We start from the raw sequence: 15,808 nt of genomic DNA on the forward strand, positions 1-15,808 counted from the left end.
CCTATAATTTCCCTAATTAAAAAATTACAAAAGTTGCTAAAACAGTTATGTTTTCTATGCTCTAAATAGTTGCAAGAACAGGCTAACCTTTCAGGGTCACAGTAACTATATCTTCTTGCCATAGCAGTTTCAGCTCACACTCCCATCACTTCCATTAGTTTGTAAGATTCTTATCAAACCATTTCCCAGAAGGCATGTTACATGTCTGGGCAAGTTTCTAAGGCAATTGTGAGGCACAAAATAAGATGTCCAGAAATGGCATGGGTGTAATTGTACCTACACCTGTGTGTAGTTAAAGGCCCACTCACCAAGACATTACCAATAACATTAACTCCCAAGTTCACCTCAGTTACAGAAGCCATCTCACAGGGGCAAACAACAATGCCTCAATAGATCACAGAATTCTTAGTGGGGTGGTTGAGTGTCCATGCAAAAAGGGGTGAGACTGTGTCAAGGTGGTCAGAGAGAAATCCGCCGGGTCCTGCCAAACATCTGGAAGCTCCCCTGGGCCCTGCCAAGCAGGGAGCTGTTATCTTCACACCTTTGTGTCATCCACACCTACTGCACAGACCCCAGCTCTCCAGATTCCCTCCTTCTGATCCATCTCAGCTTCCTTGACTACCTCTGGATGCAGTGGTCTGGTCTGTGGTAGCCTCAAGAAATGATTTTATACATGTCAAATAAGTTTCCGATGCCCCTTAATTTTTTTAAAAAGATTTATTTATTTATTTATTTTGGAAAGGCGGATATACAGAGAGGAGAGACAGAGAGGAAGATCCTCCGTCCGATGATTCACTCCCCAAGTGAGCGGAACGGCTGATGCTATGCCAATCCGAAGCCAGGAGCCTCTTCTGGGTCTCCCACGTGGGTGCAGGGTCCCAAAGCTTTTGGGCCATCCTCAACTGCTTTCCCAGGCCACAAGCAGGGAGCTGGATGGGAAGTGGAGCTGCCGGGATTAGAACTGGCGCCTATATGGGATCCTGGCGGTGCGTTCAAGGTGAGGACCTTAGCCACTGCACCACCACGCTGGGCCCAATGCCCCTTAATTTATCCCATCCCCAATCCTCCAGCTTCTAGCAATGTGTAGTGGCAGTGATAGTGGTGGGGTAGCACTGCACAGTGAGGGCCGTGGTGGTACAGCACACTCTCTGCCCTCTTCCCCCAGATCAGCAACTGTGCTATGCTGGCACACTGATACAGTTAACTGGTATAATTAACATAGACTTGACATTAACCAGGCCCAGGGTGGCTGAGGCTGGGGAGGAATAAGCTTTTGAGATCTGGATTTTGTGTCTGCTCATGCTTAGTAGTAATTTTTTTTTTTTAATTTTTTTTAAAGATTTATTTTTATTATTTTTTCATTGGAAAGGCAGATATACAGAGAGGAGAGACAGAGAGGAAGATCTTCCGTCCGATGATTCACTCCCCAAGTGAGCGCAACGGGCCGATACTATGCCAATCCGAAGCCAGGAGCCTCTTCTGGGTCTCCCACGCGGGTACAGGTTCCCAAAGCTTTTGGGCCGTCCTCGACTGCTTTCCCAGGCCACAGGCAGGGAGCTGGAAGGGAAGCGGGGCTGCCGGGATTAGAACCGGCGCCCATATGGGATCCCGGGCGTGCAAGGCGAGGACCTTTAACCACTTGCGCCACCGCGCTGGGCTCTTAGTAGTACTTTTTATTTAATTATGTATTTATCTGAAAGGCAGAGAGATAGAGAAGTTTTTCATCTGCTGGTTTACTCTCCAGATAGCTACAAAAGTGAGTTGGGCCAGGTGGAAGCCAGGAACTGGCAACTTTCTGAATCTTCCATGTGGGTGGCAGGAACTCAAGCATCTGCTGCCTCTTAGAATCAGATTAACAGGAAGCTGGATTGGAAGGCAGGTAGCGGGGGTTTGAACTAGTCACAGATGTGTGATGTGGGCGTTCCAAGAAACAGCTTGAACCCCCCCCAACACCACCACACCCACCTCTAGTAAGGCTTATGATTTGGTCACTACTCATTTCTGTACTGATCAGATGGGAAACCCTGGCCATTCTTTCCTGTTTTCGAAATTGTCCTGCTGTTCGTTTTGAGCAAAGATGTTATAGGAAGTCTGTTGGCAAGGCAAGCAGTTAGGCTGTGCAGCAGTCAAACCTCATCGCTAACCTGCACGCAGTATGCAGGGTACTCCTCCATAACACAAGCTTTCCATGAACTTCGAAGCTCGTGTGTGTGTATGTAAAACAGCCTTATTGAGTGCCTAGAACACAGCAAAGTATATTGTTGTTATTGTAATTTATTTATTTTTACATTTTTCCCAGATGTGTTGTTTTTAACAAACCTCTTTTAAAAATGTATTCACTTATTTTTAAATGATGTATTTAGTTATTTGAAAGGCAAAGTGGTGCTGGTGGTTGGGGGAAGATAAAAGGAGAGAGATCCTCCATCTTCTGGTTCATATCCAGAATGGCTGTAATAGCCAGGTTTGGGCCATGCCAGGCTGGGAGCTGGGAACTCAATCCTGCATTTCCTTGTGGTAGCAGACTTGGGCCACCTGCTGCTGTCTTCGCATGTGGGTTAGCAGAAAGGTGGTTGGAAGCAGAACAATCAGTTCTCAAACCTGGTTCTCATTGCTACAACACAGACTCCAACATACCTTTTTCTTTTTCTTCTCCTTTTTCTTCTGCTCTGTGTGGTTGAAACAGCAATCTCTTCACCTTAAAGTCTTGGTTCCCTTTCTGTGTTTTTTCCAGGCACATTGCAGAATTGCAGCAAGGCCTTCACGTCCATCCTTCCTGACCACAGGTGCGGCCGACAGATGACTGCCCTGTCCTCTGTCTGGCTGTAGTACTCCACCCCGGTGCCATCCACTGGCAACCATGGAGTCCAAGGATGAGAACTCACCGGTGTGGCCCACGGCTGCGGAGCATGAGCAGAGCACTGCCCAGGTGAGGACTACCTCTTCCTGGTTGGGCACTGAGAGCAGATTTTTGGCTGAGTACAGTTGGATGGCACTTTCATTTGAGGAAAGGAAAGCTACGGAATAGTCACGGCGTGAGAATACTTCAAAACACTTGTGGAAAAGAGTGAGGGCTTACTTTGCTCGATGAACTTTGGAAATCTGTGCATAGCTTTTCCAGAATATACATTCTCCAAGCACTTTGTGAAGACCCTGCTTAATTGTATGTAGAACGCTTGGACATTTGAATGCCCCATTCACATGGTTCGCTGTGAGTCAGAATGGCTAAGGTACCGCCTGGTGGCTTCTCTGCAACTTACTGCCCTGACTTGTTGTTCATTATTGTTGCTGAAAAACAAGCCTGTAGTCTGTTTCTCTTATTTTCCCTGAGACAGGATTTGGATTTCTGATGTATCTGTGCTAAGTGGTCTTTTCACAGCTTCAGGACATCAGCTTGCAAGGGAAGGTTGTCCCATTCTGAGTCCACAGCTGGGCAGCCAGTCACTTTCTCAGATGCTACAGCCCTTGCTGACCCCTGCCTTTTCATTAGTCAGAGCCAGCTGCTTGCTCCTGTGAAAGTTCTTAGCACAGGCCGATCTCTGTGTTTGTGATAAGGATTTGAACTTTGGAATGAGTCAGCAGTCATGTGGCACAGTGATTTATAAATATGATCAAAACATAAAACTTAATTGTGAAATATCATAGCAAACATACACCTTTTACTTTAACCTTTTGAGAATACCACATAACCACAGTTCTATAATTAAACTCAAGAAGTTAAAACATGTAAATATATAACTTTCACGTAACAAGTGATAAATATTGCAGTAAGTAAAATTGGTCATCTGGCATGATTAAAAATGCCTCAGTCTCAATGTTTACATGTAGTCGATTGCAAAATGGACAGAAAGGAAGTCTTGCTGATACTACATGTGACCAGGGTCTCCATGTGTGGGCACCTGGATGGTGGACAGCCAAGATCAGCAGCACCTATTGTACCCCTTATTTCTGGCCAGGAATTCTGGTCTGATAGAATCTGAGCGACAATTGCAAAGTGGACAAACGTTTGTTTTCCTCTTTTAAGCACTGAACTTAGCTCGAAGGTTTGATATCAATGGGAAAAAAAAATTTTAAGCTACTCTTAACAGCAATTTAAACAGTGCCAATATACATAAACTTTGTCTTCACAGACAAATCAGATGTCTGCAGATGCCAAGTGAATCCTTCAGTACAGAGGTGGAAGTTGGCTGTGTTGCTTGGTTATTAATGTCTCTAGATTTGTTCCTCATGATTTAATCAGTTTATCTGATTCTTGGGATCTATTATCCCTACTGGAAAAAAAAAATGACCTGACCATGTTAGGTCCAAAGTGAATGAGTGTAAAGATGAGAATTCCAACCTAAGAGTGCCTGACTTCAGTATCAGCACATAAATTATTTCTCAAATGTGCGCTTTGGCCATCTGTTTCCCAACCTTTAGTAGCAGGCATCAGGCTGTGCGCCAAGCTTCAGCCTTCAAGAATTCATTCCTCCAAAGCTGACCACTCACACTCTTTTGCAAAGCTTAGTTTCTGCTTTGCTTCTTTAGGTCTTGGGAGATAGAAAATTGCTTGGTTTTGTGACAGTTCAAATCACTTTCCAGACTCCCTTATAGCTATGCCTGTCTTTTGTTGGGGAGACAGGGTTCCCCTACACTTATAGTTTGTATTGGGTAGTGAGTGTTTAACACTAACCAAGCAGGAATTTTCAGTTATTCATCACTCCCTCAGGACTCTCCGGAAGAGCTACCTGCTCTGGCCATTTGAGGCAAAGGGCAGTGTAAAGGAGGTGCCCACCATTATTAAGCAATGAGTCAGGGACAAGGTCCTTGGAGCCTGTCTCCTCCCGATCACGGGCCCCGCAAAGCTGAAAGTCTGTAGGTTTCTGTGTGTCTTTCTCTGGGCTTGTTTAGAAATGCAGGTGGACTAGGTTGCTGTGTCCTTCAGTGAGGCTGATTTTGTGCCATGAGGACAGGTGCTACAGACATGCCTGCTTTTCACCCCAGGTGCACTTTGTTCCGGATGCTGGAACCGTGGCTCAGATCGTCTACACTGATGACCAGGTCCGCCCGCCACAGCAGGTGGTATACACAGCAGATGGTGCCTCCTATACATCAGTGGACGGTCCAGAGCACACTCTAGTGTACATCCACCCGGTTGAAGCTGCACAGGCACGTGAAGTATTATTTGTTTATAACTTACTAATTGATTTAGCAGGTGCTTGTCTCCTGTCTCCACCAGTCCTTGTGCTGGGTGCCAGTGACAGAGAAATATCCAGGTAAGTTTGCACTCTTAAGGAGCCAGTATCTTGGTAGAGGAGGGAGAGGTGGTTTCTTTATTTAAGTTCAGCACTAGTTTCACATCAGCTTTTGTCCCCAGTGACCATAGACCAGTTCGTGAACTTGTCATTTTTCTCAAGAACCAGGCCGAAGTTGACATTTTGTTCTATAAAGTTTCATTGGAGATGGCTCAGGAAAGACATACAGATCATTTTGGTTAAATGTGTAAGCATAGGAGCCTACCAATTTATCAGCCCCTATTTATTAACAATTCAATGATTTATAGGACTACAAAGAAGCAAAGATGTTTACTGATAAAAGCTGTATCAGTATAGACAATTCTATTCTTTGGCAATGTTTTCCAAGTGTGTCAGACAAAATTTCCTTAATGTTTACATGTTGCTTTTCTTTTTAAACTTTATTGATTTTAGAGGCAGAGAGAGACAGAGAGACAAGGCAAGCATTTCCCTGTCTGCTGGTTTTCCCCAAATTCTTGCAACAACTAGGGCTGGGCTAGGACTGAAGCTGGGAACTGGGAACACAAACTAAGTGGCAGTTATCTGAATATGGAGACCCAGTTCCTTCCGTTATTGCCACTGCTTCCTAGGCTCTGAACTGGCAGGAAGCTGGTTCAGGAATCAAAGCCAGGAATCGAACTTAGCAACTGCCCAATGGGACATGTATGTCTACTGCTAGGCCTAAATATTTTCCTCTAGATGTCATTTTCTGTAGTTAGCCCTTTAGGCTGTGTAAAGTATGCATGTTTTTTTAGGGTGGATATTGTACCTCAGGGGGTTAAGGATTCCCACATTGGAGTGCCAGTTTATGTCCTGGCTAACTCACTTCCATTGCAGCTAGTCCATTCCAGTTAGTCCTCCTGAAAGGCAGCAGGTGATGTTTCCAATACTTGTGTCCCTGCCATTTTGTATGGGAGACCCAGCTGCGATTCCTAGCTGCTGGCCGCAGCCCGACACAGCACCTGTAGCAGATGGAAGATCTCTGTCTTTTCATCTGTCTGTGTCACTCTTTCAAACAAGTAAATCTTAAAAAAAAAAAAGCAAAGCGTCATACTGTGATCATAGAATCCCATTGCCTTCATGCAGTATTTAATCCAGAGAAATCACTCCCAAAAAGAAATGAGGCCCACCTAAGCAGTACTTTTCAAATCTATAAAAAGGTGGTACTTTTATAATGACTCTGCTTAGTTTTAGATCTCCAACTACATTAAAAAATAAGGTTATAGAGTTTATAATAAGGAATATCCTGTGCTCAACTTTTAGTTTTTACCAAGCTTCTTAAATATCTATATTGCAAATTTTTTTTTTATGTCAAATCTAGGAAATCTGACTATGGCTAAAACTCTGATTTACATTCCTCTGGAATCAAAACTTAACCACAGTTTGCTAAAGGTTTGGGCAAATTAAAGTCTTTTTAAAAGCTTCAGAGGAAAAGTAAGATTTTTAGTTTTTGTTGAACTGGAGTAGAGACGGTAACTGTGTGTTTTGGTTGTAGCAGTTTGGAAGATTGTCCTTCTTCAGTAAGCTTTGCTGCATTATGACCCAACTTTCTGGGTGTTTATAATATTTAGTTGTCGTTTTTCATTTTTCCAAATGGCTGTTGGCTGTATTCACAAAAGGGTGTGTGAGACATTAAGGCCAATGCATTTTCCTTCTACTTTTCTAATAACAAACCTGCCTGTACATTTGAAAGAGCTCTGATCCATACATGCAGTAGTCTCTTTCATGTCTGTGTAGCCCATCCGTTTGCATTAGTCAAGGTGTGCTCTTGTGAGTGGTGTCGTGTGAATGGAGACACCCCACTGACGCATGGGTTTACATTTTTGTGACACGTTTTTAAATTAGCTGTGACATTCAACCCTGACAGTCCTGAGGTGTGTTTGCCATTCGGGCTGGGTGGCTTAGGCCATCTCTTTGGAGCCATCTGAATGAAAGGCTTTGGCTACGATGAGATTCCCATCTCTGTCTTGTTAATGAAGGAGTACTGGCTATAATAGCAGGGAACTCTCCCACGAAGTAGTGCTTAGCAGCATGATCAGGTTTCCAGTGTGGGTGAGCTGACTCAAGATCTACTGATAACTCTTGTTTCTTCTTTTTTTGGTCTAGACTCTGTTTACAGACCCAGGCCAGGTTGCTTATGTCCAGCAAGATGCTACAACTCAGCAGGTAATAGATGGCTTCTCATCTTTGGGGGTAGGGGTGCTGGTGTGGGTATTTTTCTTCCCCTCTCCACTATGCCCTCCCTGTACATTTGTTTCTTGTGCTCTCAGAACCTTCTCCAGCTCTTCCCATGAAAACACTGAAAGGCATAACACTAGCAAATCTCGATCAGTGGTTGTTGAGACAGCCTGGTAATAAAAAGGAATTGAAATGTAAAAACAAGCATGCAAATAGATCATTAGTTTCAAATTTCAAAGTCTGATCAGAAGTTTTAAAAGCACCTCTGCTTTGTATTTGATTTTTTGTTTTGTTTGTTTTGGAAGTTGGAAACATTTTTGAAATCTCTATTTTTAAATAGTGGAGATAAAAAAAATCCTATGTAATTAAGGTAGACTTTTAGTGGCAACCTTCCTCATTCTAAAGAGTTCTGAAGGGTTGGGATTCTTCCTTTTGAAATGTTTCTTTCCTTTTATTGCCATTTCTAAAGTGTCCTGTTTGACTATAATGGGCATTTTGGCGTCAGCATCCCTTAACTTTGTTTCCTGCAAAGGGTATGGAAGTGAAGAAGGAACATACGATGGATGTTGGCAGTCCTGCCTGGGGTGTGAGCTCAGCCAGGCTGATGCTTGTCTCAGTGAGGCTGTTACTGATCCATACCACCACTGCGTGCCATGAGCCACTGAGAATTAAATTTTCTCTAGGAAGCACTGTCTGCAATTTTATCTTTTAGTGGATCATCAGCATTCTTCCATTTTAAAATTTGGAAAATGAGCAGTGGAGAAAGGTGTTGAGATTGAAGAGCCTGAATAATTTAGGTTGGGATTGAATTCATTTCTGGCTGTCAGAGAAGCTTAGGATTTGGGAATCTGAAAACATGAAAAAGAACATTTTATCTTATTAAATTTTTTATTTATTTGTTTTTGTTTATTTGGAAGGCAGAGAGATAGAGAGAGCTCTTCCATTGCTGATTCACTCCCTAGATGCCCACACACAGGGCCACGCCAGGTCAAAGCCAGGAGCTTGGAGCTTAGTGTCCATCTCCCCTATGGGTGGATGGGCGCAGTCACTTGAACCAAAATCTGCTGCTCTTGAGTATTAACAGGAAGCTGGAATCCGAGGCGTGGGAGCTTTGTCCTGAATCCAAGCTGAATGGTAGAGTGTGGAGCGTCACAGTGTCATCTTAATTGCTGGCCCAAACACTTGCCCCTTATTTTACTTTCTAATATTTTTTTTTTTTTTGCGATAAACTCAGCATATTTGACCAAAATAAACTCACTTCTTCTATTAACTGATTTTATTAAGAAGGCAATGGATGGTTATTATATATGTACCTATATTGTAGTGTACTACTATCTATGTTCATTATGTTGTTTTACATGTAGGCTATTTCCTTTTCTTTTATCACCATAAAGAACATTGTGGTTATAAGATGAGATTATTTCCTTAGAATAAATAAATGCCCCAAGAGAAATGTTGGAGATATAAAATAGGTATGTTTTCCATTCTTTGAGAGCCAAGTTTTCTGATGAAAATGGAAAAAGATACAAAGATCAAATATGTAAAATAAAAACCTTAGAATCTTAGAACCAGAGTTTCCTTATGAACTTGTGATATATTTTTTCTGAAAAACCATATTTCCTGGTGTGAGCAGTGAAGAGGTTTACGTGTGATGATCATCTCAATTACAGCATCCCTAATGCCCTTCTGTGGTCTCTTCCGCAGTTGGCTGATTCTCAGAATGCCAGAGGGCTTTAAAAACTTCTGTTCTGGCATCCAGTGGAAAGAACCCAAGGGGTAACTTGAATGGGCTAGCCTGGGCTAGTCTGACCCATTAAGGAAGAATGGGGACAGGTGTTGGACACAGCAGTCATATTGCAGCTTGAGATGCTCACATCCCATGTTAGTTGTGTGATTTGATTCTCGGCTATTGCACTTCCGGTCTAGCTACTTATTAATGCTCAATGTGAAAGGGAGCAGGTGATGCTTCACATGCTTGGATCCGTGCATGGAGGCCCACATGGGAGACCCAGATGGAGTTCTAGGCACCTGGCTTCAGACTGGCTTAGCTCTGGCTGCTATGGCCACTTTGGGAGTGAACAAGTAGATAGAAAAGCTCTCTTCTTTCTGTGTCTGCCTTTTAAGTAAAACAAAGATAAATTGAAAAATTAAAGAGTAATGACATACATATAAAACCTACAAGTTCATATTGATATTACAAGATATAACTCATTGGTTGCTCTCTGAGAATGCCAAGGATCACCGTGACATTCTGGAAACTGGTAAATTGAGGTAAAGAATTCAGCCTTTGTCCCTGCCAGCACCAGGGAACCAGTGACTTGATGAAGGAAATTTCTTTGAAGAAGAGTTCTGGTTCATATATATAAGGAGGAGGTGACTGACTTGGAATACCATCACTTTGCATCTCCTGATGAAAACATGAATCTAGGCAGTGATTATCAATAGTAGTATGAAGTCACCAAGAAGAAGCTAATGGGGACTTTATCCCGCGCAGCCCAGGGTGATAGCAACTGTGACTCTGACCATTTTTCATGTGAGGACCTCCACCAGGGAGACACCCTTGTGTTCTGTGTCCCCTGGTATTTACCACATTTGAGGTATTCTTTCTGCCCAGATCAAACCTGAATCCACCCAGGTCTCTAGATTTCAACCATCAGCGCATATGACACATGGATAGAGTGGAATAGAGGAAAAGATGTGTACAATGCAATTGGCAAAATCCAGCCCAGAGGAACTCTATGGGTTACGTGCCTTTTTTCCACCCACAGATAAATTATGAGGAAGAGGGGTAGAAAGGGTCACTTACAGATGACGTAGGACTTGTTCCTCATTCAAATAAAATACTTGTAAAAGAGAAATACGAGACAGTTGGGGAAATGGTAGCAGTTACCAAGTATTTGGTAATATTAAGTAGTGGCTAATCTTTTAGGTATGGCTAAAAATAATTTTGTTTTAGCAGTATATGCTGAACCATTTACAGATAAAATGTATAATGTATAGATTTTTCTAGTGAGGCGGTGGGTGGAAGACTAGTTACAATAAAACTGGCCGTGACTTGACAGCTATCAAAGCTAAGGGGGCACATGAGGCTTATCATACTATTTTTTCTTTTTGGTTTATGTTGGAAGTTTGATCATATAAACAGAAAAATTATTTTCCTAAGGAAAAATGTGCATTTCCACTAACAATGTACAAGTTGCCCATTTCCACACACACTTCCTTGCTTGCCACATTGGGCATTTGCATTCTTCTTAAACTTTGCCCATCTGATAGGCAAAATAGCATTTTGTTGTTCTAAGATTAATGAAAGGTTTTGTTGTCTTCATCTCTAATCTTCAGAAACAACCTGCTTTGTTTGTACCAAAGGAAAACTATGTGCAGGTAGCTCCATGAACCTTGGCATCATGAGACTGTGGAACTATAGGCTTAGCATCCTGCTTTATTGTGTTTTCCTTCCAATGAGCACAGTTCCGTTTTTTTTTTTTTAAGATTTATTTTTATTGGAAAGGCAGAGAGGAAGAGACAGAGAGGAAGATCTTCCATCTGTTGATTCACTCCCCAAATGGCCACAATGGCCTGAGCTGAGCCAATCCAAAGCCAGGAGCCAGGAACATCTTTCTGGGTCTCCCATGCAGGTGCAGGGTCCCAAGGCTTTAGGTCATCCTAAACTGTTTTCCCAGGCCACAAGCAGGGAGCTGGATGGGAAGCAAGGCCACTGGGATTAGAACTGGCACCCATTTGGGATCCTGGCGCCTGCAAGGCGAGGACTTTAGCCACTAGGCTACTGTGCTGGCCCCATGAGCACAGTTACTATAACACCTCAGCAAATGTCATTCTGTTTGGTGACCTGGATATTTTCTGGATACAAAATCAGAGCAGGGACTTAGCAAAGGTGATGGTTGTGTTGCTTGTTTTCTTTTGTTTTTGCTGTAGTAAAGAAGTGCTTGCCTTTAGTTGTTTTTGGTGGGGTCAAAAGCTGTTTGAAGCCTTACCCCCAGACATGTTTCCTCATCCTTAAGAAAGGCACTGTGCGTTTCCAGGTTTGGAAGCACCAAGATCTCTTTGTTTCTGAAAATGAACATGTGTGGCTCCCCACACACTGAGCGGAAAATCTGCTGCACTGAGAATTGGTCTCAGTAGGAAACCAAAATGCTTTGTGTTGTGTTTGCTGGGTTCGTATTTCACTTCTCCGATCAGTTATATCCTGAAATGCATTCTGTAGTTTCAGAAATAATTAGACATTATATTAAGCAGGAAGGAGACCTTATGCCATACGTTTAACAATTTTTTTTTCCCTTTACATTAGTTTGATTCAAACATGATAAAATGCTGCACAGAATTAACGGTGTTTTGTTCCTTATTCTTTCCCTCTAAGCAAATTGGCATGCATTGTTTGAAGGAGTCTCAACTGAACTTGAACTGTGGTTATGCAACAAGGTGGAGGAACCCACCATGGGGGGAGGGTTATGGAAGGAGTGGGAGGAATCCCAGTACCTATGGAACTGTGTCACATAATACAATGTTATTAATAAAAAAAAATTGGCATGCATTATTTCCCACCTGGCTGGCTGCCTCTTGCCTGGGCAGCATGAGTGTGCTGGGCAGCACGGTACCCTGTTGTGCAGGGGTGGCTGATGGTTACCTGCTCCGCTGCCTTCTTGCCAGCAGACTGGATTCCATCCGGGCCATTGTGACCTAGTGGAAAAAGCAGGACTGGGTCAGAATTTAAATTTCATCTCTGCTACTTTGGAGCTGTGTAATAATGTCTCCTAGCCTCAGAGGCGTTTAAGTATATGCCTGGCCACTTGATTCTAGATCACTTATTCATCGAACACATTTTAGTGCACGCCTCTCATGTGTTGACGCCACCCAGAGGGTACCTGGTTCTGACCTGAAAATGGTTGTCATCCATGTTGCTTGTTCCTTTTTGGGCAGCAGTTGCAGGGTGCTGGAAAGGGTTCAACTGCAGCTACAGTCCCCGAAGTGGATACTTGTGTTGGAGTCTTTGCTTTTCCTTGGGTTTTTAGCAGAGTTGCAGGATGGGGAAGGCGAAGGTTGTCAGTACCTTTTTTTTTTCATAATTCAGTTCCATAGGCTCAGGCATTTCCCCCTTTACCCTCCTTCTTTCCCCGCTCTCTACTTTACCTCACACTATTACAATAGTATAGTCCTTCGACAGCAGTCATAAGTCCATCGTCCTTCTATTCAAGTATATCATGACACTGTAGTATAGACAATGGTAGAAAGTCCAGCATCCTGTTGTCAAGATATATTTATTGAACAGTTTCATTGGGAGTCCATCTTTTATTGGAGAGTAGAGATGCAAAATGTAATGTATGCTAGCCTCTATTACACAGTTCCTCTAGATTTTATATATATATATATATATGTATGTATGTTTACCTTTATATCTGTTATTTTGTATTTTGCAGGCAAGTTGCCTTATATCAGAGAGAACTTATATTTGTCCTTTTGGAATTGGCTTGTTTCACTTAGTGTTATATGGTCTCTAGATGAAACTATTTTGTTTCAAATGGTAGAAGTTCATTCTTTTTTAATGGCTGAGTATCATTCCTTAGCATAGATTGGTACCATTTTGATGTCAGCTTTGTCAGCAGTGGTGAGAAGCCAGCAGTAACCTTTCTAGCAGCATCTGTGAGGGAACAAAAACCTTGTAGCTTCTCCAGAATAAACCGGAATTTCTGACTTGGTTCTTGCAGGTTGGCTGTGTGGAGAAGTAAAGGATGGATGGAGAGTGGAGGTGCATGTATGCTTTGATTTGCTGCATGTGTTAGAGGGTGTGTCACTTAACGCTGGTGTGAGATTAAAGACATAGAAGGAAGGGTGACATATCCCCTGTGCCCCTAGATGGGTGAAATGAAGCCATCTCTTTGTAGGGTCCTGTGGGGTGCAAGGGGGTGCAGGGTAAGAGCAGTTGCATGGGCAGAAGTCCTCCTGCTCTTCTTGTGGAGCCCTCACCCCGATGCCTTCTTGTTGGGAGCAGACTCATCTCACAGAACTTCAAGTTCCTGTGAAAACATTTCTCAGAGATCTGAATTACAAAGGAAGGAATGTCATGCCCATGCCAGGGCTCCACTGTTAAATGAGTGCATGTACTACTTGATGAAGCTGATGTTCTCTGCTTTCCCGAGCCTTGTGTGCCAGATGTTGGGCAATGGTCCTTGGCCATAGCAGTCTGAACACACCCAGAGCAGTTTCTGTGTGGAAGGCATCCTTAGACCAAGGTACAGATATGCGCTACATAATGGCACCAGGCTTGTGACCTGGCTCTGTGTGTCTGCAGGACTCCTGCTCTGCTTTCCTAAGGGGCCGTGGCAGACAGAGCATGCACTCACGAGATGGTGACTGCTCATAGCCAACATAGATGCCAGGCAGCAGTGGATCTGAAGCTCTGGGAAACAGCTGATGTGGGAGTTGTCAGGCTCAAGATTCTGAAAGATCTTGGCCACTGGAAGGAGGGATTCAAAATCATGAAATGGAATTTATTGGCAATAAATGCAAAATCAGCATGTAGATGAAGTCAGCTCTTCAAGACCTGAGGAGCAAACAGAAGTTTTACTAGCACTCTGCATTGGGGGAACAGCACTCAGGGATTTTAGCTACCTAGAAGTTCAAGTAGGATTCACAGTAGAACAGGAAGTCTCATAAATACTAATTCAGGATGATGCTGTTTCATAACATGTACAATCCATTGAGGGAGAGAGCTAAGGACGAGAGGAGGACTAGGGAGCTGGAAGTTTGGCACTATGAGAGATGACAAAACTAATTTGGGGTTTTTTGGGTCTTCAAATGCTTGATCGCTGTGGCAGGAATTTAGCTGACTCCAGAGCCAAGTCGTAGGCCCCAACCAATATGTGTAAATGCAGAAGTACGGGGAGATCTGGCCCCTGTGCGAACTGTCACTGAACTGCTCCAGCATGACTGCGGCTGCCTAGGAGAGGAGGTGAGGCTGAGGGCTGGGCAGCGTGGGGCTCTGCGGCTCCACATGCCGTAAGAGTTGAGAGCAGAGTAGAATCAGGGAGGGCTGGAGGCAGTGACTTGACTTGTTGGAAACTGGAACATGATAAGTTTTAGAAGCTTGGTGAGGCAAACAGCCCGTGGGAAGACAAAGAAAAAGGGATAGCATCTTAAAGCACTTGTTTTTGCTTACTGAGCGGGAAAGGTACAGAGCTTGAATCTGACCTAGGATGCCAGTCAGGCAGTAGAAAGAAGGGTGGTTGAAACGAATCAAGGATCAATTCATTATTAGAGGCAAGAGAACTTCTTTTCCTGCCATTTCACTTGGTGAAATAGCAGTAACCAATACAAGGTAACCCAAATCTTGCCTTATTTGCAAGAAGCTGGCTTCAGTGTGATGAAACAAATAGGCACCATTTTCAGTCTCTATTTATACTTTACAAAAAAAAAAAAAGATTTATTTATTTTTGTTGGAAAGGCAGATTGAAAAGAGAGGAAGAGAGACAGAGAGGAAGATCTTTCATCCAATGATTCACTCCCCAAGTGGCCAAAATGGCCAGAGCTGCGCTGATCTGAAGCCAGGACCTATGAACTTCTTCTGGGTCTCACATATGAGTACAGGGTCCCAAGGCTTTGCGCCATCTTCTACTACTTTCCAAGCCACAAGCAGGGAGCTGGATGGGAAGTAGAGCAGCCAGGATTAGAACCGGTATCCATCTGGGATCCTGGCGCTTGCAAAGCAAGGATTTTAACCACTAGGCTACTGTACCAGACCCCAGTCTCTATTTATGCTGAAGTGTGAATGCGTCCATGTAGACAGGCACATGGAAAAAAAAATATTTATTCAACAGGCAGAGAGACGAACATGTAGACAGAAAGATATTTTATGTGATCGTTTAATGGCCAAGTGCCGGAGCAGGTGTGGCTGGGCCAGACGGAAACCAGGAGCCTGGAACTTGATCTGGCTCTCCCGCATGGCTGTCAAATACTTCAGTTACCAACTGCTGCCACCTAATGCATGCCTTAGAAGCTAGAAGCGAAAGCAGTTCAGGGACCTGAACTCAAGCACTCCAACACACAATGTGTCCCTCACATGTCTGTTTCTCACTTTTACTTGAACAGCTCCACTGCTCAAGTGTTTAAAAGGAGAGCTGTTAGCTGGTCCCATTGAATGGGACCAGCCACATGGTATACGAGGTGTTTAGTTTTTTACAAGGAAAGTGATTGACAGCAGATCCTGTCATTCGTTCCCCTGTGTGGTGGCCACCCTGTAAGGGCAGCAAGGACCTCTACCCCGTAGTCAGCTCAGATATTGCAGACTGATGATCCTACACGTAGATGCTGTGACATGACAAGACTTATGATTTGCATATTTGCAGTCC

At 43.5% G+C, this 15,808-nt stretch overlaps 1 protein-coding gene across 1 annotated transcript in view; it reads left to right on the top strand.

The window, feature by feature from the left end:
• The window catches only part of PRDM10 (PR/SET domain 10), a 99,637-nt gene that overhangs the window by 39,265 nt on the left and 44,564 nt on the right, over positions 1-15,808 (top strand). The window contains exons 2-4 of the mRNA XM_040992667.1: positions 2,732-2,926; positions 4,981-5,145; positions 7,377-7,436. Of these exons, the coding sequence (XP_040848601.1) occupies positions 2,858-2,926; positions 4,981-5,145; positions 7,377-7,436 (294 nt within the window). The 5' untranslated portion in view covers positions 2,732-2,857. The remainder of the gene's footprint in view (positions 1-2,731; positions 2,927-4,980; positions 5,146-7,376; positions 7,437-15,808) is intronic.

The sequence above is a fragment of the Ochotona curzoniae genome, unplaced genomic scaffold (assembly GCF_017591425.1).
Source record: "Ochotona curzoniae isolate NIBS_2020 unplaced genomic scaffold, NIBS_Ocur_1.0 contig_832, whole genome shotgun sequence".
In the NCBI taxonomy this organism is placed as follows: domain Eukaryota; kingdom Metazoa; phylum Chordata; class Mammalia; order Lagomorpha; family Ochotonidae; genus Ochotona; species Ochotona curzoniae.